The 24,227-nt window shown below is 38.6% G+C and overlaps 1 protein-coding gene across 2 annotated transcripts; it reads left to right on the plus strand.

Annotated features, from left to right (window-relative positions):
* Positions 1–169: 169 nt before the first annotated feature.
* On the plus strand, positions 170–22,780 carry snx3 (sorting nexin 3). Of its 2 annotated transcripts, none has more exons than XM_079584615.1 (4): positions 170–506; positions 19,291–19,386; positions 19,678–19,802; positions 22,029–22,780. In XM_079584615.1, the coding sequence occupies exons 1-4, from the start codon at positions 276–278 to the stop codon at positions 22,132–22,134; spliced, it is 558 nt and encodes a 185-aa protein (XP_079440741.1). In that variant the 5' UTR covers positions 170–275; the 3' UTR covers positions 22,135–22,780. The 2 variants fall into 2 exon arrangements, with proteins under 2 accessions (XP_079440741.1, XP_079440742.1); XM_079584616.1 differs by having other exon boundaries at positions 257–437.
* The last annotated feature ends 1,447 nt before the right edge of the window (positions 22,781–24,227 follow it).

Consider the following 24,227-nt stretch of genomic DNA (forward strand, 5'->3'; position numbering starts at 1 on the left):
TGTTGTTCTTTCGGGTTTGTGTATAAGTAACATATAATAAATATGTAATTTAGCAAGCACGTTACATCTACATAATGAATATATCTTTATAACTAGCTGAATAAACGCTAGGCAATCCTCGACTGAAGGTTATAAATAGACATTTCTCAACTTCACAAGCTTTTATCCAATCAAAGCCTCAGGATGTTGCCACGTGACCGCGTTGGTATGTCACATGTCAGCTGTTCCTCAGCTGATCGGAAGTGTATCGATCGCTGCTTGTTCGACGGGACGCGATGGCTGAGGCCATAGCAGACACGAGAAGGCTGTACACGAAACCACAGAACCTCAACGATGCGTACGGGCCGCCGAGTAACTTTCTAGAGATCGATGTGTCCAACCCGGAGACGGTCGGCGTCGGTCGGAACCGGTTCACGACGTATGAGATCCGACTGAAGGTGAGCAGCCACCGCTGGCCCGACCAGACCAGACTATCACACACTGAACGATTGAGAGAAGTGCTAATGGTAACGTACATATCATAATGTGGTTAATTTCTGTTAATAACACCACGACTTTTACTCGTGCCTCCGGGTGTCACTTTGTTTATCTCGATGGCTTGATACATATTTCCATGACAACGTAACTGTCTTTATTTTTGATTTATCAAAATTAGGTTATGTGCTCGGAATGGTTCCCTCAGAAATGAAAACTGTCATCATTTACAGACCCTCATGTTTATATAACTTCCTTTCTTCTTCTGAACACAAAAGGAGATGTGACGTTACCTGAGGCTGTCACTCAACTCACTCTGGAAGTGACAGCTGACTGAAGCTGTCAGTACTTTACATTTAGCCTAATATCTCGTTTATTTTGTGTTCATTAGCAAGAATGTCAATCATAGAGGGTTGAAAGAAAAAAAAAACTAGTAAATGATGACAGATTATATATATATATTTTTTAACTATCCCTTTAATTATTCTTTTTGACACAGACCTTAGAACCTTTGCAAGCCTGACTTTGTAATGATCAACTAACTTATGTTGTGCAGTGAGAACTTAGTTTAGTGGGGATGTCTACAAATGACAAGAGACAAGAGTTTCAAGCTGTGTAGATCTGGTTGTGTATATAGTTTGTGTGACTGACCACACCCCCCTGTGTGACCACACCCCCGACCCCTGTGATGACCACACCCCCTGTGATGACCACACCCCTGTGTGCACGGCCAAGATAACGCGGCTTATAACGTCATCTTCATCTTTTACTGTTCACATCACCTTTACTAAGTGAAAGCTTTCAGTTTGCTGGTTAAAATGCATTATTTATTTATTTTCCTCATTCTTGTCTTGTCCGTGCTCGCACCCAACTTGGACAGAACTGATTTCTTGCATGTTTCAGTGATTTGTCTCATGATAAAACTCTTCTGTATTCACTAAGGAAACCATGAATCCAGTTTATTGTATAATTTCCCACACACTCATTCCTGAGACATGAATCATCTTACTGATATTTCCACTGATAAAATGCAACAATCAGGGCTTGACATGAGCTTTTTTTGTGGTTTTCCAAAGTTACTAGCCTCTCTGCATTTTCACTGGCCACAATTGACCGTTCGCAAAGCCCCGCCCCCCTTAGTTACTGTTGCTATGTCCGACAAGCACCCCCTTTTTTTAATAGACATGAAAATGCACATTTCGAACTTAAATGGTTGTAATTCAAGAATGCTTTTAAGAAGACACTTGGCAGATTTTTGTAGAAGTGAAAAACATTAAGACAGTTAAACAGAAAAAAAGTTATAGAAAAAAAGTTATAGAAGTTTGAGTTTATGAAAATGTACAGCGTTAAAAATGTAATTATTCATCTTTTATATAAAATATATATTTTCAAAACCTGGAGGACTCTAAAAATGCAAAAAAAATCAAAGGCAAAAATCTGAACAAGTTGTGTTTCAAATGTTAGGTTAATATCTCAAAAAATCAGCATTCAGTAAGATTTAGTTTGTGCGCAGTACCACACTTCTCCACTAGTGGACATCACTGCCCATATAAGGGCGCCTCCATCTCCATATGTGGTTTGAGTCTGAACCATTATTTTTACAATTTTCATACGATTTATGAAGTAGACATCCTATTCAGAAGTAGTGTTGGAAGTTTGGCAAACTAGAGACTGTAAGCTTTCAAATGATATATAGTTTGTCAAGATTGGTTTAGTATAGGATATTACTGTTTTAAATATATAAGGGCTGATGCCAATATAAGGGTTTAAACTTATTAAACAAAGTTTCACCTTTCAAATTTGGTTATTTTTAAAAGATATGTAAACAATAAATAGCGTTTTGTGGCTCTTTAATGTGTGTGACAGATCGCTGTCGCCTCAGTTAAAGCCGCTCGTGAACCGATCATCTCTTCCTTCTAGTTCATTTATAGCATCAAATAAACATGAATGAACATCAGAAGGAATGTTGTTTTAACCTCGGAGAGACGTCAGTACACTCCGCTTCTCAAGCTCACATCCTCCCGTGTTAATCTGCTAACTCTCCTGACCGCTCTCTGTCGGACAAAATGGCGGATGGCGAAGTATGATTGGTCAGATCACCTGTCAATCAAACTCCCTGCGAAGGGTCAATTTTGACATTGATTCCATGGAAGAAAACTGGCGTATAGATATTTTTAATATCTCATAATTTGGCAGCTGCTGTCACTTTAAAGGCTGGGAGTGGGATGTCTGTCAGGACTCGGGATCGTTTTTGCGGAAAATTAGTGGAATATTTCAGTATCGATATCAAAAAAACTATATTTTTGACAACACTACTTAGTTTGCACTTAGTTTATTATTTCAGATGCCTTTTTAAAAGACTACAATTTAAAATGATAGATATAAAATTCAGCGGGTGGTATTGTCAAGCCTTGCTTACAATCGTGATTTGTTGGCTAAATTATTTGGAATGTTAAAGGAAGTTTTAGACTTCACACGTGTGTGTGTGTGTGTGTGTGTGTGTGTGTGTGTGTGTGTGCGCGCGCGCGCTATGCATGGATTGGACCTTACGACAGATAAATGACTGACAGCCCAACCCTCTTTTTTTTGGCTAATGGCTAATCTCCAACATTATGGTAAAAGTGTTGTTATACATGTAATCCAGATATCCAGAGATGCTAGGAATGGACAACTAATGCTGGGTACACACCAAAATATATTTTTTTACATCTTTTAAGATTTTCAAAATGTGGTAGACCACACACATGAGGACAAACAATCCTAGATTTAACCGTTTTGCTCCTATAGTGTGTGGCGTGATGATGTGACAAAGACAGCACACACACACACACACACACACACACCAACAGATTTTCAACCAGAGTCTCGACTGTGAACACAGGAAATCTCGCGAGACTTTAGAATAAGCGAGGCGGACGATATGCAGGAAGAAATTGCGATGGTATTGTTTGGAATGATTTTCACAGAAAATTCAAACAGGGAAACAATTATTTTATTTTTTAAAAAGAAAAATATTTCTGACCAACTCTTCTCCTTGTCCAGTCTATTCCATTCCATTTTTATTTATATAGCACATTTAAAAAACCAAGGTTTACAAAGTGCTGAACAAGGGATAACACATAAGTACACATAAAACACACAAGTCTACATACAATCACACATGCTGGTGTAAAAGCCTGTGAATACAAGTGAGTTTTTAGACGAGATTTAAAAGATTCGAGTCTAGGTTTTACACGACACGTATAAACATTTGTGCTGCGCAACGACTGCGTTTGTTATGCTCCCGTCTCCCATCATCTCGCCTTCTGATTGGATGTTGTTTCGTTTCACGTGATAATCCCCCCCCCCCCCCACACACACACACATCAGGATTTCTGATCGTTAATATTCCTCATGTTGAATATTTACGGTCGGACGAGCGGGGTCGGACACTCTTAACACACTTCACACCGAGGGAAAATCTGATAGGATAATCTGTAGAACCATCAAGATAATCGGGACACAGCTAGGGTTGTCTGAAGGGGGGAAATCGGCCCAAAATCAGCCCGATTATGTTTTGGTGTGTAGTGCATAAACTAGCAAATGTTAAATATTCCTCCAAAAGCAAAACATCTTTGTTCTTGCAGATGTGAAAGGAATAGTACAGTACTGTGAATGTTTTTAAAAATGGGAACAATTGATATAACTTCAACCTTCGTTCATTTTACTCTTCCGTAATATATTTTCTCCATCAAATACAAAGACTACATGCATGCGGCAAAAAGCTATCTTTACAAAGAAACACACACACACACACACACACACACACACATACCACAGTTCTACTAAAGATGGTTTAAAACATGTGTCAGATTTAACTCTGTCAACTGTCCGACTTCTTGACTCTGGTGTAATTTTCTCTTCTTCTAGTGTTTCTTTTTAGTTTTTCTACATAACACTCGATACTTCAAATTTGTTGTGCTTTCTATTTTAAAGGGGTGGTTGAGTATGATTTGACTTTTCTAACTGTAGTTAGTGTGTAATGTGTAGTTAGTGTGTAATGTTGCTGTTTGATCATAAACAACATCTGCAAAGTTACAACGCTCAACGTTCAAAGCAAAGGAAGATATTTGCTTTTAAAGAAAAGGACTACAACAAACGGCTGGTAGGAACTACACAACATTCCTCCGGGTTAGTGACATCACCAACCCTATAATTTACATAAGCCCCGCCCCCTGAACACACAGTCCATGTTGAGAAGAGGAAGAGTTGCTGTAGTCGAGCACATTTGTGAGTCAGCTCAAACTTTAGCATCCATCTTTTCACACGCAATAGAAAGTCACTCTGTGTGCATCTCTCAACAGTTCCTATACGAGCGGTTTATAGATTATATATAACTCTTGAAGTCCTTTTGAAGAAAAAAAATCTGAAGAGAAAACACAAAAGTGGCGTTGCGTTATCACTTTTTATTCTGCGTTTAGACGAGCGTTACGGGGGGAAATCTGCGTGCATATGGTGACGCAAAAGTGTGTGAGATTGGATGTAGTGTGCACTCCAGACGGCTAGGTGGCGATGTGGAGCACTGAAAGTGAAAGAGACACTGACACAGTTTTTCATGTTTAATACGGTAAAGCCGCTGCTTTAACCCTCGCTGCTCTTCATGTGTCGCACAAAAATGACAGATTTTTTATTTTTTTTGTCAATGAAATTAATGCTATATTTTAGTTTGATAATGTCTTGTTATTTTCCTGTACTAGCGCATGCCTGTGACGTAAACGTGTATGCGACGCCTTCACTGTCTAGCAGACTTTTGCGTTTTTACCGTTTTTACCCTTTAGACGGGAACGCGACGGTGGAGCGTTTTTAAGATCTCCACTCTGGAGGGCGGTTTCACTTTTTGCGTTTTTAAGCCCCAAAAACGCCGTCGGCGTGTAAACGAAAGGCACATCCGATAAAATATTTTTACGTTTTCACCCGCGAGCGTTCTCATGTAAACAAGGCCTAAATGCTCATCATCAGACTCTGATATTGTTGCTGAAACTCTTCCCACTTTTTCTTCCCTAAATAGCCTAAAATCTCCTTTGAAATGCTATACTTTTAAAGATGCCTAAAGGAGGCGGAGGCGAAGACATTGTCACATCCACTTACTGTCCTAAGCAGTCATTTTCCACCGCTGAGAAGTTGTGACAGGTGCGGCTGCGTCTGCTAATAGGCCACTGTCTTCCCAGCTTTCCTATAGTATTTTTAGCCTTCTCGTACCTACAGAGCGAGCCAGCGCCTGCCATTAGCCCAAATCTAAAGCTACTGTACTTGATTAGCGTATAATAATTAGCATATGCGTGTAATCAGTATTATTGTGTGTCTCTGAGTCGGCGGTGACCCTGTTTTGCATAAGGGAACACCCCACACATCCCTCTCACGCTATCGCTCTCCCGCTCTCGCCCTCGAGACCGAGAGAAAGAGCGGAGCTGTCAACTTTTGATTTGCTTCTGAAGTAGTCCAATCGCAACAATGAGAGGAGATAAAGAGATTCTGTTTGTGTTTGTCATAGTAACAGTGCCTGTGTTGATTACATGCTTCTGTGTGCCAGGGGCACTATCTTTCTTTTAGGCTCTTTCGCACCATCCATGCACGCTTTCTCTCTCTTGCTCAGTGGCCAACCATTATCCTTTCCATCGTCATATCCCACATCCCATAGATCATCCTGGCATGGGAAGTGAGAGAAAGAAGCCAAGCCATATTTGTGTGTGTGTGTGTGTCTTGGAGAAGGAGCGAGAAGCTTCTTAATCCCTTCTTTTAGAGTGGAACGTGTGAATGACTATGGGGGTGCGGACCTCGTCTTAACCCCCTGCCGAACCCCCACTGGATGGCACAAAACGTGCCCTTCCCCCGCCACCTCCTCCTGGTCTCGTCTCGGACGGGCATATCTCTTCCTCGACTCCGTTAGTGCAGGATTCCTAAAGTTATGTTTGTTTGTTTTTTTCATCCGGTCAAATTAATTTGCCCCTCAGTTAGTTAGAGCTGTAAACGATTAATCGCGATTAATCGAATCCAAAATAAAAGTTTGTGTTTACATAATATATGTGTGTGTATTGTGTATAATTACTTTGTATATATAAATACACACACATGCATGTATATATTTGAGAAATATTTGCATTTATATACTGCATATATATTTTTATTAGGGCTGTCAAAAGATTAATCGCGATTAATCGAATCCAAAATAAAAGATTGTGTTTACAAAATATATGTGTGTGTATTGTGTATAATTATTTTAAATATATACAGCATGTGTGTGTATTTATATTGTAAGAAAAATGTGTTATTTATATATAAAATAGTTCTATTTATATATAATATAAATCATATCAAAATTAGGGCTGTCAAAAGATTAATCGCGATTAATCGCATCCAAAATAAAAGTTTGTGTTTACATAATATATGTGTGTGTATTGTGTATAATTATTATGTATAAATACACACACATTCATGTATATATTTAAGGAATAATTGCATTTATATACTGTACATACATTTCTATAATTTATATTATATATATAAATATTTTATATATAAATATAACCAATTTTTCTTAAATATATACTTGATTGTGTGTGTTTTTATATATATAAATAATTATACACAGTACACACACATATATTATGTAAACACAAACTTTTATTTTGTATGCGATTAATCACGATTAATCTTTTGACAGCCCTAATAAAAATACATATGCAGTATATAAATGCAAATATTTCTCAAATATATACATGCATGTGTGTGTATTTATATATACAAAGTAATTATACACAATACACACACATGTATTATGCAAACACAAACTTTTATTTTGGATGTGATTAATCGTTTACAGCCCTACCTTCAGTCCATTCCAAGCTTGTATGATTTTCTTTCTTCCATTGAATGCAAAAGGTAGCCTAAATATTTGTGACATAATGAATCAGGACTAAAGTTCCACAATAAAAATAAAAAAAAGCATCATAAAAGTTATCCATACTTGTGCACTATATTCCAAGTTGTATGGAGTCATATGATGGCTTTGTGTATAGGAACAGCCCAATATTGAAGCCATTGTTCAATAGAAATCTTGACATCTGCCCCAGCTGTCTTTGGCACGTTCATGTGAGCAGTGGCTAAATCTGATTTGTGGTTATCTTTATCAGAGGATTTTGTCCATTTAGGTCTTTATTTGACTAACTTTGTCTATTTGCTTCTGTAGATTTCTCATAAATTCAACAGAAGTTGGCGTTCTTAATCAACATGCTCCGCGATCTCTGTCTGCACCGTCTCATCACACACACCGCTGGGAAGCTCTCTCTCCTGTACAATGCTGTCGGATCCAAATATGGTCATTTCCTTTTCATCAGCAACCAATCGTGAAAGTAATAGGGCTGAATGTGCAATCTCATGGCTGATGATAAATCTTTAAAGCCCGTTTTCGCAAAATTACTTTTTTCTCTCATTCTCTAAGTCAGAAATCTCCACTTCAGTCGCACCGATATACACCAAACCTCCCAGTCTTGTGCCTAGTTAAATTATGAAGACATTTACTGAGGGATTTGTAAACATATTATTCCTAGCCTGATTTATATAACATTTTATTCCAAAAAACATGGCGAAAATAATTTAAGGCTATTGACAGTATATTCTGATTTACAGGATAACAAAAGTAGATATCCATAAATCCCTCTGTAATTTTTTCCCATCTAATATGTGAACACAATGAAAAAAATATTTTTAACCTGGCTTTATCCAATACTTCGATTTTGTTTTTTCAAATAGATGCAAATTAGTGCATATTTAATTAGATATTGCCTAATTTGCATATTTAAACATTAAATTACAGAAAACTTGTAATACATTTTTTTCTCATCTTAAAAATGTTACCCTATTCACCTGTAGTGTGTCGCCTTAACCTAAACTGTGGCTGTTGCTCACACAAAGCTAACACTGGGTTAACTTAAAAAATAAATGAAAAAAAAAAGCAACCAGCATTTTTGAGTTTTCTAAACTTGAATAAAGTACTATTCAAACTTTTAAGAAACAAGGTCTCACAGTGTGTCCCTGAAGTCCACTAAACTCAAAACTCCTAAGCAGTTATTGATATTTTATTCAACAAACCTAAACAATATTCATGCTAATAGTGAGTGGGCACTGCAAATAAAACATCCTCAAAAACACTAAATAGATTTTAGGAATTTGCAAGGTGGAGCTGATCAAACCGAGCATGCCTTCACCACCAAACTTGACATGCGTTTTCACAATTTAAAATTATAAGTTGCTCATACTAAATTCCTTAAGTTGACTTCACTTACACTTTTTTTTTTTTTTTTTATATATCTTTAATATAGAACAAAATTTGTATTACAGTGTATCATATACTTCAGAAGTCATGAGATGTACCACAGGAGTTGTGTGGAGCTCTTCTATGCTGCTTTCATGGTGCTTTCGCATTCTCTTTGAAGCCTGAAAGCCCCAGTCCCCATTCACTGAACCTGTATGGGGAAGTGAGCGCTGTACAATAATTCAGAATCTTTCCTTTTGTGTTTTGCTAAAGAAAGAAAGTCAAACGTGATTGGAACAACATCAGGGTGAATAAATGACACAAGTTTTGGGTGAATATATTTTTACGGTCTGTTTTGTCGAGTATCTTATTTTTCTTTGAATAGAGAACAGTTGCTTTATCTCATAATATGCAGAAAGTAACTTTAGTGCCTCTTAAGCAACTGAATATTGACAATCTTTCACTTTATGGTACTTTGACGCATTCTTGGAATAGTTTTATTGGATTTGTCACACACATTTAGAGCTCGTATTCGCATGATATACGCTCAGTTTGTCGGCTTCTGCTCATATAATTTCTTATAAAATCCTTGTGTTTACAGTGCTAAAGTTGAGTGACATGATGAGACCACTGAAACCCATCCGAGGGGGACTTTGGGATTCAATGTTGTTCACAGACAGGAGAACCCCCCCCCCCCCCCCCCACCACCACTCTCCTTCCCTATCCATCTTTCACTCCCTTCTTCTCCTCCTCCTCGCCGTCCCCCTTTAATTCTTTTTTTCCAATTTCCAAAAAGCCCTCTCTCTCGCTCTCCCTTTCTGCCATTACTAAAAATGGCTTGCCTGCCTGGTTGTCAGTCCCAGTCAAGTGTAATCCAAAGTCTACAGCATCCTCCCCGACAACTATTTTAATGGTAATGGGCAGCATATTGTATCAAGGCCACCATATCCTACTTGAGATGACAGTATCAAAAGTGGGAGTTGATGCTATTGGAACAAAGACAGGGGGCAGCTTTTTGCGTGTGTGTGTGTGTGTGTGTGTGTGTGTGTGTGTGTGTGTGAGTGTGTGTGTGTGTGTGTGTGTGTGTGAGCGACTTCTGTGTAGAACACGGAGGGGGATGATGGTGGTGGGGCGCGAGTGCTCTCATTGTCCCTCTGTCCTCTTCTCTTTGGAGCTATGATGCGATGAGATGGCATTGTGCTTCCATTTTTGCTACTTTTATTTTGAAAACGAGAGAGCAGAGCGGAGAGATGAAATGCTCGCTCTTAAACTTGACTTGATCCGACTCGCTAAAAGCTAATGCATAGCCGGCACTGAGCCCTTACGCTGGGTGAGGTGACCTCTCTCGGCTGCCCTCTCTCTCCTCCTAATGAGGCTACACCATTGTCCCCAGCACACACATGCATCTAAAAAAGAGGATTCAACCATCTCCTCGTATCGGCATAAGCCATGTGGAAGCTTTTAACAGTGCGGAAGAGTGACTAAAAGAAAGAGCGCTTTTAGTGCACCTTTCACACAATTGGCTATTTTTGGGTGTTGTGCATAAAACGCACCGAGTCTGTATCTCCCTCTGTCTTGCTCACTCTCTCTCTCCGACTCCTTCTTACTCGGGCAGTCGGTCCCATTCTTTACAGGTTTTGTTTTCATTTTGACATTTTTTTAGGTTGTTTTTTAACCTAGTTTGTTTGGAGGATTTATAGAAGATGGTGTATTGATACCTTGACCATACCTGCTAAATCTTGAAGACAGAACACTGCAAAAAATGCTTTTCTTACTTAGTATTTTTGTCTTGTTTCCAGTCCAAATATCTAAAAATTCTTAAATCAAGATGCATTTACTAGATAAGTAAAATTACATAAGATATTATGTCCTGTTTTCCAGGGGAATTAATCAAAATTAAGTGAGTTGTTGCTTAAAACAAGCTAAATTATCTGCCAATGGGGTAAGAAAAATAATCTTGTTTCTGTTTGAATTAAGATTATTTTTCCTAATTTAGCTTTTTTTTAAGCAAAAACTCACTTAATTTTGATTTTATTTCCCCAGAAAACAAGACTTAATATCTTATGTAATTTTACTCATCTAGTAAATGCATCTGGATTTAAGAATTTTTAGATATTTGGACTGGAAACAAGACTAAAATACTAAAAAAAGCATTTTTTTGCAGTGAATCTGTGGCTCGGGTAGACACAACCCTGACCAACAAAAGGACTGTTTGTGCACATACTTTTTATTAAAAAATAAATATATTTAAAAACTTGCAGTCAGTAGGATATCTTAAATGTTTTTTTTGTTTTTTTTTACTTCTGTTTTTTACTTTTGTTTTTTTAAACAAGTCTCTTATGCTAAACATGCCTGTGTTTATTTAATCAAAAAATGTGGTAATGTTGTAAAATATTCTTGCCATTTAAAATAACTGTTTTTCATTTTCATATAAATTAAATGTATTTATTTGATGGCAAAATTGAATTTTCAGCATTATAACTTAAGTCATCAGTGTCACATGATCCTTCAGAAATCATTCTGATTTGGTGCTCAATAAACATTTCTTGTTATTATCAATGTTAAAAAAACGCAGCTTAATATTTTTGTCAAAACCATGATACATTTCTTTCAGAAATCTTTAAGGAATAGGATACGGTGGCCCAGTAGTGCACAACAAGAACATTTATAAAGCAAACCTAAGTTCACAACACAACGAAATAAAGCCGCAACACAGCGGGAAATGCTCCCGACCACCAGAAGGCTCTCGGAGCGCGGTAAAGTAAAGCCGCGTTTCCACCGCGGGAACTTTCCCCAGGAACTAGGAACTGTGGGCTGGGACTCGGTGTGTTTACACCGCAGGGTCTAAATGAAGTTCCGGGTAAATATTTCCCCCTCCGAAAGTGCCTGCTGGCGAGGTAGTGCTTCATCAAAGTTCTGGAACTTTCGGGGGCGGGACTTGTGTGCTGAACATGCTGATTGGTTGTGTTCACGCCGCATTTTGACTGGATGACTCCACGCAGCATTCTAATTTAACCAGCATTTAAAAAAATCTATTGCGGTTCGTGGCTTCATGCAGTGAGAGTCTGTCTGCAAATATGGAATAAAAAAAAGAAGAAAAAACACACAGCTGGACTGACGACGAGGTTCAGGCTTTATTAAGCGTATTTGTGTAACAGGCAAATTTTCTGCGCGTTCGTCCCAGCCGTCTCACGGTCAATGTCCGCATCGTCTAATTTTATAGCATTACTAGCTTTCTGAACACGTTTTAGTATCAGTGCTCGTCTCTTTTCTGCCGTTAATTACCTCGTTAGTACACCAATACATCACAAACAACTGCAGCACAGTTTGAATCTCCTCCATACTTATTATAAATGTGGCGCTCAGAACTGATTACTGTCCGTCCAGACTGGGAGGAGCCGTCGAGCGCAGTTTATAATCTTCCCGGTACTTTAGACCGCGGTGTAAACGCAGAAAGCAACCGGTCTGGGGCAAAAAAAGTTCCTGGGACAAATTGTTCCGGGTAATTTCGGTGGAAACGCGGCTTTAGTTTTCCTTGCCATTGTTCTATAGAGTCAGCAGTCTAAATATATCTATATATATGTTGCGGCTTTATTGGTCCTACAGACTCTCATTTTGTACAGAGAGTCTGGACACTCCCCATTGACGAGCGTTAACTTTCTTGTAGGCGGGGCATCTGCCATAACCAATCGCTAACGTTTGGTCGTGACGAAACTTCATCTCAAACTAGCGCACGATCTCAACGTCATCGTTCTCAGCCACTCCCTCTGTTCAATGATTGGACCGGTAAAGAATTGGTCGGAGAAAACCCGCGAATATACCGCAAACCCAGACGACGTACTGAAGGAAAATTAAAGTTGAGCGGAAGTACGTAGGAGGGCGGAGCTAAGCTACTACTGCGCCACCGTAATAGGAAGTTCAAAGAACAGCATTTATTTGAAATATGAATATTTTGTAAATACCTGTCACTTTTGATCAATTTAATGTGCTTGCTGAAAAAAGTATGAATTGCTTTAAAAAAAAGAAAAATTCTTACTGACCCCAAAATGTATCATTATATTGTAGTGCTTGCTGTGACCTAACAAGATAACTCAACCGCTGGTCAGAGCCTGACTCCACCCACTGGCAATATTTGAAAAATGCTGGAAAAGTGGGCGGAGCCCAGTGGGGGAGGGGGGCGTGCACCTGAGCTGGTACCCTCTTACATCACAGGGCCCCACAACATCCAATAGGAAAAGTCATCTGCAGTAGCCACCGTTCAACCTGAAGAGGGCAGCACTCAGGCGTTTTTACACCATATATTGTAGAATTAAAACACTTTATACCCCAAAAAATTACTTGAATCAATGAACAGCATTAATAAAGCACCAGTCTTACAGGGGCCGTATTCACAAATAATTTTATCTTACCACTAGGAGTACTCCTAAATCGCACTAAAAGATTTTAGCTAGGAGTGTTCTCTTAAAAGTTATTCACAACGCCTTTCAGACCTACTCTTAGTAAGGAGAAATGACAACTCCTAAACTAAGAGTGAGTCTTCGTTGCTATGGATGACGTCAATTCTCATGCACGAGCTTCCTCGCAATGATCACGGTGATTGGTTGTTAGATGACAGGGCCATCATGCGAACCATAACACAGACGCACCAAATCATGGAATTACACATCTATGTCTGTGTCCTACACAAAATAATAATAATAATGTCATCGAAATGCATTATAATTACATGTTTGTGCATGCCCCAGTTAAGTGTAATTCTAAAAAGGCAGAGAGAGAGAGAGAAAAGTTGTGAATTAAATTAAGGTACCCTAATACCCTAATGAAAACCACTTGCCTAATAATGAAAAACGGCACTTGCATTAACACTTGCTTGGTTAATTGACATCCTATTAGCCTAAATAGACTACTTAAAGCAAGGCAATGTTGCTCCTATTGAAGTAATGTAATAGTTGAATGACGGTGGATTATGAACTCGCCAAAACGGAAAAGAAAGCCCAACTGGACGCAGGATCAGTTACTGCTGCTGGCCCAGTTGGTGCTAAAAAAAAAAAAACATAATAAAAGGAAATTCGGCACTGGGATACAACATCGAGAATTGTGAAGTTTGCATCGAACACAATCTGGGTATTGATGAAGTGGATTTTCTTTCTATTCACAAACACGTCCTCATCCTGACGTGGTGCAATTATTTTAATATGTGTCGATCCGTCTGTAGCACCGACCACTCCGGGCAAACCGGCAATATCCATAAAGCTGGCTCTGTTTCTTTGGAGTTGGCGAATGTCCAAAGGAAAACTTATGAACTGTCGAATAATATGGGGTCTACAGAGTGCATTGATGGTTTGGTGGATGGATCTGCTTACCGATGGCTGGGATATCGCTAGATCGTCGGCATTACACAATTGCATTTTCCCCGTTGCCAGGTAGCGAAGTGTTATCAAACATTTTAATTTGGCACTGATTGGGTTGTTGCGATTAGTTGGCGCTGTTATTGCATCCCTCACAAGATCCACAACAATCAGTATTCCCTCACGGTTAAGGCGGTGTCTTTGTAATAACTCCGTGTCATTGAGTGTCTCCACAAACTGTGTCGCGCGGCGTTTTTAAGACCCGTTGTGAATAGGTCTTAGTGAGTTAGGAGTCCTCTCGACTTCTTTTAAGCTGTCCCAGACTTAGGTGCTACTTTTAGGGCTAAAATGCTTCGTGAATTACTCTTAGTGAAAAAAATTAGGAGTCCTAAATTTAGGAGTGACACGCCCATTATTTTTAGGAGTTGCTCCTAAATTCGCCAGTTAGGAGCTACTTTTAGCCTTAAAATTCTTTGTGAATACGGCCCCAGATCATTAACTAAAAAAAGTTTTTTTAGGGTTTAATTACCCTTTAAGTTTCCAGCAACGAGCGATTTGCCTTGTCACACTGAATGTGTTGCATGACATGACACACTCCAAGCCGACCAGAGCATATTTAATGTTTAATACAGTTATGTAGAGCAGGATTTTGCACTGGGAGCTTTCACTGTGGGCAGGGCTACTGAGTGCAAACTAATAGAAACCAAGCGATCAACAATGTTGATTGTCAGAAACTCTGATTAACATGTAAGACGGAGCTTTTATTGCTTGATGCATTATCGCTCGTAAGTTTTGCCGCAGTGTTATGATTTATGAGGAGGCATGAGTCCTGTTAGTGGCCAACTAGAGAGAATTAAAAAACAGACATCATTAAATATCCCACGGAGCTTACCGAATTAACATAAAAACCACCCAAGAGAACATAGCTGACCATCAGAGAGTCTCTAAGCATTTGATCGTCTCGTCTAGCACTGAGTCTCATTACCTGCCAGTTTAATCATGTCATACCGTTCCCCTCTCCAGTCTGCTCACAGGTATTGATGGACCTCTTGAAAAGCCCGTCTTCCCCGCAGCGCAGGGCTGCTGTCTTAATGAATTGGGCTGTTTTCATCTGCTCGTCGAGTGTTTGATGTGCAAGGGCTTCCGTCTGTGTGGTTAACTTTGGTTGCCACGGTAATCAGGCCCTTTGTTGGGCTGTTTTGTTTGCTTGTCTCAGGTTTGATTGAGATCATTAGTAGTGAGGGGAGGACAGTCAAACTCTCTGGAGTTTACATCTGCAGCTGTACACAGTGTGATGCACCCCTCCTTTCTCTTTGCACACGCACACAAATACAACACCGCTCTCGTCACAGCATTTCTGTTGAAGTGTAATTAGTGGTGCTTGCAAGTGTCACTATTACTATTGCTCATACTTGGTGTGAGGGATTTGAACAGCCCCCTAAAGTAGTAAACTATACCTCTTTCAGCTTGTTAACACACAACTTAACCCTCGGCTGCTCTTCGTTTGGGAGGAACACTTGTTATCTTCCCGGTCAGAAGTGACCGCCGGACACCTAAAAATGAAACTTCCTCCATTCCAGTAAAACCAATGCAATTTATTTTTGTTCTATAATATTAATAGTCTCGTCTAGCACTGAGTCTCATTACCTGCCAGTTTAATCCCCTCTCAGTATGCTCACAGGTATTAATGGACCTCTTGAAAAGCCCCGTCTCTTCAATGTAAAAATTCTCAGGAAAAATTTCAATTAATTTCCTATGGTCGGTCATTTTTGACCGAAGAGCGCAAATGTGACTTTTTTTTTCTTTTGTTCTTTTTTATACGACCACTTAGCCTGCTCAGGTCATGACCTCAATTTTTTTGTGTGTTCACATACCTAATGCCATAAAAGTCACCAAGTTTCATAACTTTCCAATGAAACTGTGATTTTTAAAAATTCTAAACCTAAATTTTTCGGTCAGAAATGACCGAAGTGCACCTGAGGGTTAAGCCGTAGAGTGAAATAAGAAACAAAACCTGACCTATTGACACCTTCATAGGTCCTATGTGTCCATTTTAAGAAGTTTTCTAGATAAATGGGCTTTCACACTTGGCCTAAGTAAGAACTAATCCTGTTCAATAACTAACTCTTCCTCTGGTCGGTGTGACCGCACACCACATAATAGTCCCGAAACTATGACATTATTGTCATGAGTGTGTGTATTAAATTACCTGTTACCGTGATCAATTGACATGGGGATTAACTTCTTTAGGCCCGCTTGCGTAGTGGAACCTAAACCCAGTGGTCCAGCCGTTCACAGTGTCATCAAGCACCTCAGCAAGCTTGCTACCTCAGCGCTGCGGTTACCCGGAGTTAATCCCGGCTCATGTGACCGCGTGGGCTGAAGGAATGTCCAAGGGAGAGAAATTATTTGTTAGGTTGCTGCAAATAAAAAATAATCTTAAATGAAAAGATTAGGAGATATAAACACTTGAGGGGATAGTTCATCTCGTGTTTTCAGAATGAAAAGTTCTGTCATTGTTTACTCGCCCTCATGTTGGTGCAAAATGGTTTGATTTATGTTTTATGTCAAGCCATATTAAGTTGTATATGTTGTGTAACACAAGCTAATATTTTGAAGAATGTTTTCAACTGTTTTTGTCCATTATGCCTTATTGACTTTCATTGTATCATTAAACTTTTTAAAGGGGACCTATTATGCCCCTTTTTACAAGATGTAATACAAGTTTTAATAATTTATTATATCATGTTGAACATTTGAGTGGAAGTAAAATGTTTTTGTGCATGTATCTTTAATGCAATTAGCTGGTATTAGAAGAGGGCGAAGCCTGCCTCCGATAGTCTGCAAAACCTAAAACATCCGTTTGGTTTTTAATTGATTATCATCTCTATCGCGCTCACGTAACATTGCAGTTCTTCATCATCATGAACGTTTATTATCTGCATGTGTTTTAAAGCCATATCAGTCCAAACTTCTGATATATGTTTTCGGAGCGTGCACAGAAAGCTGAATGTCAAACTGCGCGTCCCGTGAGTATTAAACCAAGTTCTTTCACGCCTCGTTGCGCTTTAAAAACTCTCAAAAACACACACAGTTCACATACACAGTCGGTTATGTCTGTGAACGCAAACAGCAAGAAAAGAAATCGCATGTGCGTATGACATACAGTAATATTGTGAAATATTACCATTTTCTATTTTAATATATACAGTGCTTAGCATAAGTCAATCTTAATGCCTTAATCATAGTGAAATAACTGGCCTTTAAACATACACATCTGCCGGCCTCTATGGGGATTTAACATGGGACATGTCCTGACTTATGCACCCTGTATTTTAAGGAAGAACATTTATTTATTTACAATACACTATTCATTCACAAAGAGAATTGGTGTCCTTAAAGCTTGGAGTTTTCCTCATTTTTTTTAATTAAGGCATTAAGATCAATTTCCAAAAGATTTTTTTTTTTTATTCCTCTTTTTAGTCAAATTTAGCATGGGTGTGTTCACTTATTCTAAGCACTGTAGGCCTATATTAAAATGTAATTTATTAAGGATGCACCGCGTCCATTAAGGTATATGCTAGTTTATTGCTGCTGCATCATCAAATCATCTTCATTGAACATGGATTGATCCATTTAACATTTAACAGGCCTACATAAATACAAGATATATATGAATATACAGTGTTTTTCAGGTAGGTCTAACAGTAGTTTTCAGGTACAAATATTGAATAATCAAATGTAAGATAACACTGCTGTATAAATTAAGTATAATCCTTATTGACGTTACAAAAGTGATTTAGTCGAGCAATGCACCAAAACTTAAGAGGTGCATATCCAATATACTGATATACACATGTGTTTTATTACTCTACGTTCACTTTAGCCATAACCGACTGTTTTTATTAGAATACTCATACTCACCAAGATGGGCATTTTGATATAATTTTGTGAGATTTGTTTCTGTTCAAGTGCATGAAGAATCGAAAGAGAACTTAATATTTTGTGAAACTGATTTTTTTATGAATAGAAAGTTCAAAAGAACAGCATTAATTTTAAAATTAAAATAGTTTGTAACATTATAAATGTCTTGTCACTTTTGATCAATTTAGTACATATTTTCTAAATAATTTTTTTTTTTTTTTTTTAAATCTCAAAGACCAAAATTGTTTGAACGGTAGTGAAGATTAAAAGGTGAGTCAGTAATTTAGTAATGTTACAAACTATTCACTCACATGAGACTCCTGTCATGTCACCCATCTAAAAAAGTGATTTTATTCTACATGGGTCGGGTCACATGATCAGCTAAATGCAACTCATTTTGTTACTATCTTCTTTATTAATGGACACTTTAGCTTCCTTAACAATTAAATAATGACTTACTTCTAACACCATGACACAAAATGAATGAGCACACCTTCAGTGAAACTGTTTAATGAGATTAGAAGAAAACAGACATGGGTCAGATTGATGGAGAAGAGCGGAGATGGATAAAGATCGAGAGAATAGAGATGGGGAAAGCTGAAGTAGTGGGTATTTCATCAATGTCCCTCATTGTGTGGAGAGAGCCACGATTTCTGAAGGGACGCTCTCAAGGCTAAAAACATGACTTGGAAGAGATGGAGGGAGAGTGAGCGACGGAGAGAGGAATGGTCGTGGGGTAACGGAGGATCGATGAACATTTCAACTCTTCCTGGCCAATTAGGGCCCACGTGAGACTTTGTCCCCAAAGCACACATTCATTTATTCGTTTAACTTGCGCTCTCCTCCACCATGTATTCATCTATTTCCAGCAAATCAGCCAGTGTAGGAGTATTGATCTGCACTTTTATTCCCATCTGTGTGTTCGTTACTCGCGCTGCCTTTTGCCTCTTCAGCTTCTCCTTGAATGCTGTCGTCGGGCTGTTCTTTTATTTCATAAACATCTGCCTCTCCAGTGACCCTGTTTTAGTGTCTCGGTGTGGGTCTTTTTGTGGAATTTACCTATTTATTTACTGCTTTTCTCTAATACTGAACTGGGTTTCATTGAAGTATTGATGCACTGTCAGTCTTTCAAACTGTTTTCGAGTTTCAAAGGTTTTCAAACAACTTTTATATAAGATGTAGTTTTTTTCTTTTTTTTTTTTTTAATCTCTTAATCTGAGATTGATGTTGTTTGTCCGTTCTTGTTGTCCACAGACAAACCTCCCCATCTTCAAGCTGAAGGAGTCACGTGTCCGGAGGAGATACAGCGACTTCGAGTGGCTGAGAGGAGAGCTGGAGAGGGAAAGCAAGGTGAAGGATGGATGAGTGACAGTAGTGTTGGTTTGGTTTGAACATCGCACGAATGCTCAGACTGAGGCCTTTTATCATCCTTCTGCATACCATCAGACTTGTAAGGCTCCAGTTCAACTAGATGCATTTAAGTATCTAGTAGTAGTAATATTTTTTGGGTGTTTTTTTTTTCAATCATTGGATTGGAAATGATTCTGTAGTTCAGGTAATGACGTTTGAAGTGATTGTTAGAGACCTATGACTGTGTTTGGAGATGTACATAAGTGAATGAAGTGCTTGTATCTCACACAGGTGGTAGTTCCTACTCTTCCTGGAAAGGCTCTGTTCAGGCAGCTCCCATTCCGTGGGGATGATGGTATATTTGACGACTCTTTCATCGAGGAACGGCGGCAGGGCCTAGAACATTTCCTCAACAAGTGAGTCAAGATCCTCCTGACAACTTTACCAGACACATTCATCTTTGGGTTTACCTTCTCGTTCAGTTGAACCAATGCGAGTAGGAAAAGGCAGTTCATCTAAATCACTAAACATCACAAAAATGACCGTTCGCAAAGCCCCGCCCCCCTTAGTTACTGTCGCTATGTCCGACAACCTATGCCGCTCTCACACACACCATGTTCTCACGGAGTGAAAAACACACGCGGAGCAGAGAGACACTGACACACACTGACAGAGACAGACCAGCTCACTTTTGGGTTACTTTTGATATTAAACAGTCTCACCTTTCAAATTTGGTCCTTTTTTAATCGAAATGTAAACAATAAATAGCGTTTTGTGGCTCTTTAATGTGTGTGTCAGATCGCTCAGTTAAAGCCGCTCGTGAACCGATCATCTCTTCCTTCTAGTTCATTTATAGCATCAAATAAACATGAATGAACATCAGAAGGAATGTTGTTTTAACCGCGGAAAGACGTCAGTACACTCCGCTTCTCAAGCTCACATCCTCCCATGTTAATCTACTAACTCTCCTGACCGCTTTGTCGGACAAAATGGCGGATGGAGAAGTATGATTGGTCAGATCACCTGTCAATCAAACTCCCTGCGAAGGGTCAATTCACAAAACAGGACAAAATCAGCTTCAAAATTCATGTTTTTTTACAGACTAATAAGTAAATTTTGTTTATTTGGCAGATTATTCTATCAAAAACTCATGACTTTGGAGATGCTAGCACCATGTTATACTGTTTGATTGCCGTATTGCCCAACTTTCAGGTCTCAAGGCTAAATTACTTCTCCACTAATATTCACAACCTCTAAAGCTGAATTATGAGCAAAATTACATGTGAAAAAGTGTCTTTGTTGTTTATCCTATTAGTCTTTTCTTCACAAAAATATCATCTTTAAATGGAGTAAAATTCTTCAATTTTTTCCCCACAGCCTATTGTGCACATATTTAAACTGCCATTATTAAAGAAGGACACTGTATCCATGATGCATTGCGGCAATAAAGCTATTTATCCTTGTGATTTTGTTCTTAAGTGCATTTGAGTTAATGTTGATATGACTAGATCTGCATAGTCCTCTGCTGCGTGTCCTTCCTCTTAACTTCTGTTGGCCTCAGCACATCTGAACTGCTTTATAAAGAAGAGTGAAGCGGTTATGATAACATAACACAAGAGTTTTTCCTCTTTCCGCTAATTTGGAGTTTTTAGGTTAAGGTACTTCAGTGAGAGTGAGAAACGTACACTTGCCAGCCTTTGTGTCATCCGATGTCTTCCCTCACACTTTTTTTTTTTCCTTCTCTCATAATTACCGACAGAATGATCAAAACTGATGAGAGGCCACAAGTGCACCAGCTTTACTTTTTACATTTGTTTTATTTTTGATGTGTAATTTATGATAATTGCGAGTGAAATTACAGGCATGCATACCTTTTCCCTACAAGATGTTGTGTGCACTCCTGCTTATTTTTGATCCGAGGTGCCGTTCCCCCGACGACTGAGACAATAAAAGTTACAGTTCGATTGTAATTATTTGCTTTGATTGCAGACTTTGCCATTATCTTTGTTTCATGTGCAAATGTGCCGGCTCTACCTGTTTGAATTTTAATACGAGCCGAACAGCTGTAAATTAGTTTTGAAGAAAGAAAGGATACGGAGGTAATTAAGATGGGGTTTTTCTTCAACCAAAAATTCCTGAATTAAATATCATTGTTCGGCGCTAATAGCACCTGGGGAAGGGGGAGCGTGCCCATCATACTTCTCGACGATGCGTGTGTGGATCTGTCTTTTATATTGCCGTTCCCAAACATGAACATTATTCTCTGTCGTCTTGACTTATAACATCATGAGCATCGTGTAATTTTAGAGGTGTGAGGGTCCTTTTTTATTCCATTCGAAGCGGGAATAGATATAATGGTAAAATAATTAGTTTAATTAGCATGATGGCTCATTCTACTTTTTTTAAAGATATGCGTAATTACATTTTTATATTATCGCTCTTAAAAATCAAGCTGGATGATTTATGATCTGAAAAAGGATCCAGCGAAACTTCACAGCCTCCTAATATCTAAGAGTTGCATCTTGATTGGGGTCAAAGTGTCTCTCTCTCTCTCTCTCTCTCTCGCTCTCTCTCTCTCTCTCTCCATCCTTGCATAATATTTTTATGATGGCTAATGTGTGTTTTGTGGTCTGCTTTTCCAGAGTGGCTGGTCATCCGTTGGCCCAAAACGAGCGCTGCCTGCACATGTTCCTACAGGATGAGTCCGTGGATAAAAGCTACACCCCTTCCAAAATTAGACAAGCCTGAACCGGTCTGGACTCTACACACACACACACACACACACACACACACACACACACACACACGGCCCACAAGCAATAAGAAAGGTTTGAATCATTCTTAACTGGAAAAGAAGCTTCGCATGAACCATAGGGCGTCCAAAACATTAACTTGTGCAGATCACGAGACTTCACTTTCCCAACAGTACGGTTTTATTCTGTCCTTCTATATCTGATTTATAAATCCAAGATGTTAATATTACCACTTTAAGTCCAATCGAACACATTCTGGTGTGTAATTAATTGTGGTGAAGAATTATTTATGGTAGTTTTGTCTGAGAGCACCACTAGCTTTGATATTTGTAGTACAAGATCAAACGAAACAAACCAAATAACTATATCACAATTATGCAAGCACTATATCACACACATCGGCATCCCTGTGTTACTGTACTACCTACTTATGTTGCTTTTAATGCTGAAGAACACGTACAGAAGCTTTCACTGGGATCCTCCATGACCGTGTGTGTGTCCCACTGACCCGCAGACACGTCTGTTTTTACTGTGTGATGGTGTTACACACAGTTCTGCCGACATTGCATGTTTCCAGATTTGTATACAGCTGTGCCATTGTTTTGTTTATGAGAATTTTCCAATAAAACGGATCAAACACACGCACACATGATGTGGTTTGAGAAACGAAGCGCCTCTGTTTGGCTCCGCTAAAGCTTTCTGTTGAGAGGTGGTCCTAGCATTAGACGTTCATTCTGCCTTAAAAGCTTTTTCCTTTTTGACCATCAGGAGTTTGTATAAAGTGAGTCACCTGCGTATATTGTGATTTGTGTAGTTCTGTTAGACTCTTTGCAACATCTATAGGATATAATTTCAGATAAGTTGGACAAGGTGATCAAAATATCAGTGCTCTGTGTGCAAGAATTGTAGAAATGACTGTTTTCTCATTTTAGCCTTACTGTGAAATGAATTGCGCCCAGTTATTGCTCATTCACACACAGCACATGGACATTTTTTTTAGTATTATACACAAAACAATATTTAAAGAGTCGTAGATTCATTTATTTATCGCACATTTGCTAGATGCTGTATTCAAGTGCATTATAATTTCATGCTACCAAGAAGAGTGTTCAATCTCACTGATAAACCGATGCTTCTTAAAAGACAGAATGAATGTATTGATCTTCTATGAAAGACTGAGGCAGGTTGTTGTAAAAAGGATGAATTGGTTTCAATGGGAATGGTTATTCAGACTGGGAAGAAGACTGAAGAAAGGAATGACAGGTCGTAGGGTCTTGGATGCTCAGATACAAACAAGACATCTTTGTCTTAAAGAACACAGGCAAATGGTTTTGAAGGTCAGATCCTCCTCGAATGACCCTAAAATAAGAGTAAAATGACCTTTTTTTTCATTTAAGACAGACTGATCTTTCTGATATTTTGGTAACACTTTATTTTTATGGTCCCTTTTGAACATTCTGTGCAACTACATGTCAACTAACTCTCATTAGAGTATTAGTAGACGGTCTGCTTAATATCTGCAAACTCTTTATTGTGATGCTTCTCCAACAGACACAACTGACTATAAGTAACTGTGCAACTACATGCCAACTTATTCTAACCCTAACCCTACCAGTCTACTAATGCTCTACTCACACTCTAATGATAGTTAGTAGATATGATGGGGCAATGTTACTTATAGACATCAGAATGTGTTAAAGGGACCATCCAAATAAAGTGAAACCGATATTTTTTATTATATAACTATATATAAGCCATGGTGAACTGGTTCTTCATATAAGGGTCGTTTGTTGTGTGTGGCACTTGTTTAATAAAACAGCACAAAACTGACCTGAACACAAGGGTTAAACACTGCACTTAATGTCTACTTTTTAGAACTTTATATGTATGTAAGTGTATAACAGATGTGGGATCTAAAATTGAGTGTACAATATTGGAAAACAGGTGTTTTGTATTGTTTGTAATTGCTGTACAAATTATAGGCCTACATTCAACCTTTTGCTTGTGAGTCTAGCATTGTCTCATCCTGTGGGTATTAATTGTTTGTTATTCTGTTCCTAGCATGATGGATTGTGCCTAAATTACTTT

The sequence above is a fragment of the Phoxinus phoxinus genome (assembly GCF_949152265.1).
Source record: "Phoxinus phoxinus genome assembly, chromosome: 16".
NCBI lineage: Eukaryota > Metazoa > Chordata > Actinopteri > Cypriniformes > Leuciscidae > Phoxinus > Phoxinus phoxinus.

Excerpts from the sequence above, each read along its gene's own strand:
- snx3 (XM_079584615.1), top strand. The coding sequence starts at position 276 with ATGGCTGAGGCCATAGCAGACACGAGAAGGCTGTACACGAAACCACAG. Across the intron at positions 19,387-19,677 it reads AGCTGGAGAGGGAAAGCAAG|GTGGTAGTTCCTACTCTTCC; the intron begins GTGAAGGATGGA and ends TATCTCACACAG. Across the intron at positions 19,803-22,028 it reads CTAGAACATTTCCTCAACAA|AGTGGCTGGTCATCCGTTGG; the intron begins GTGAGTCAAGAT and ends CTGCTTTTCCAG.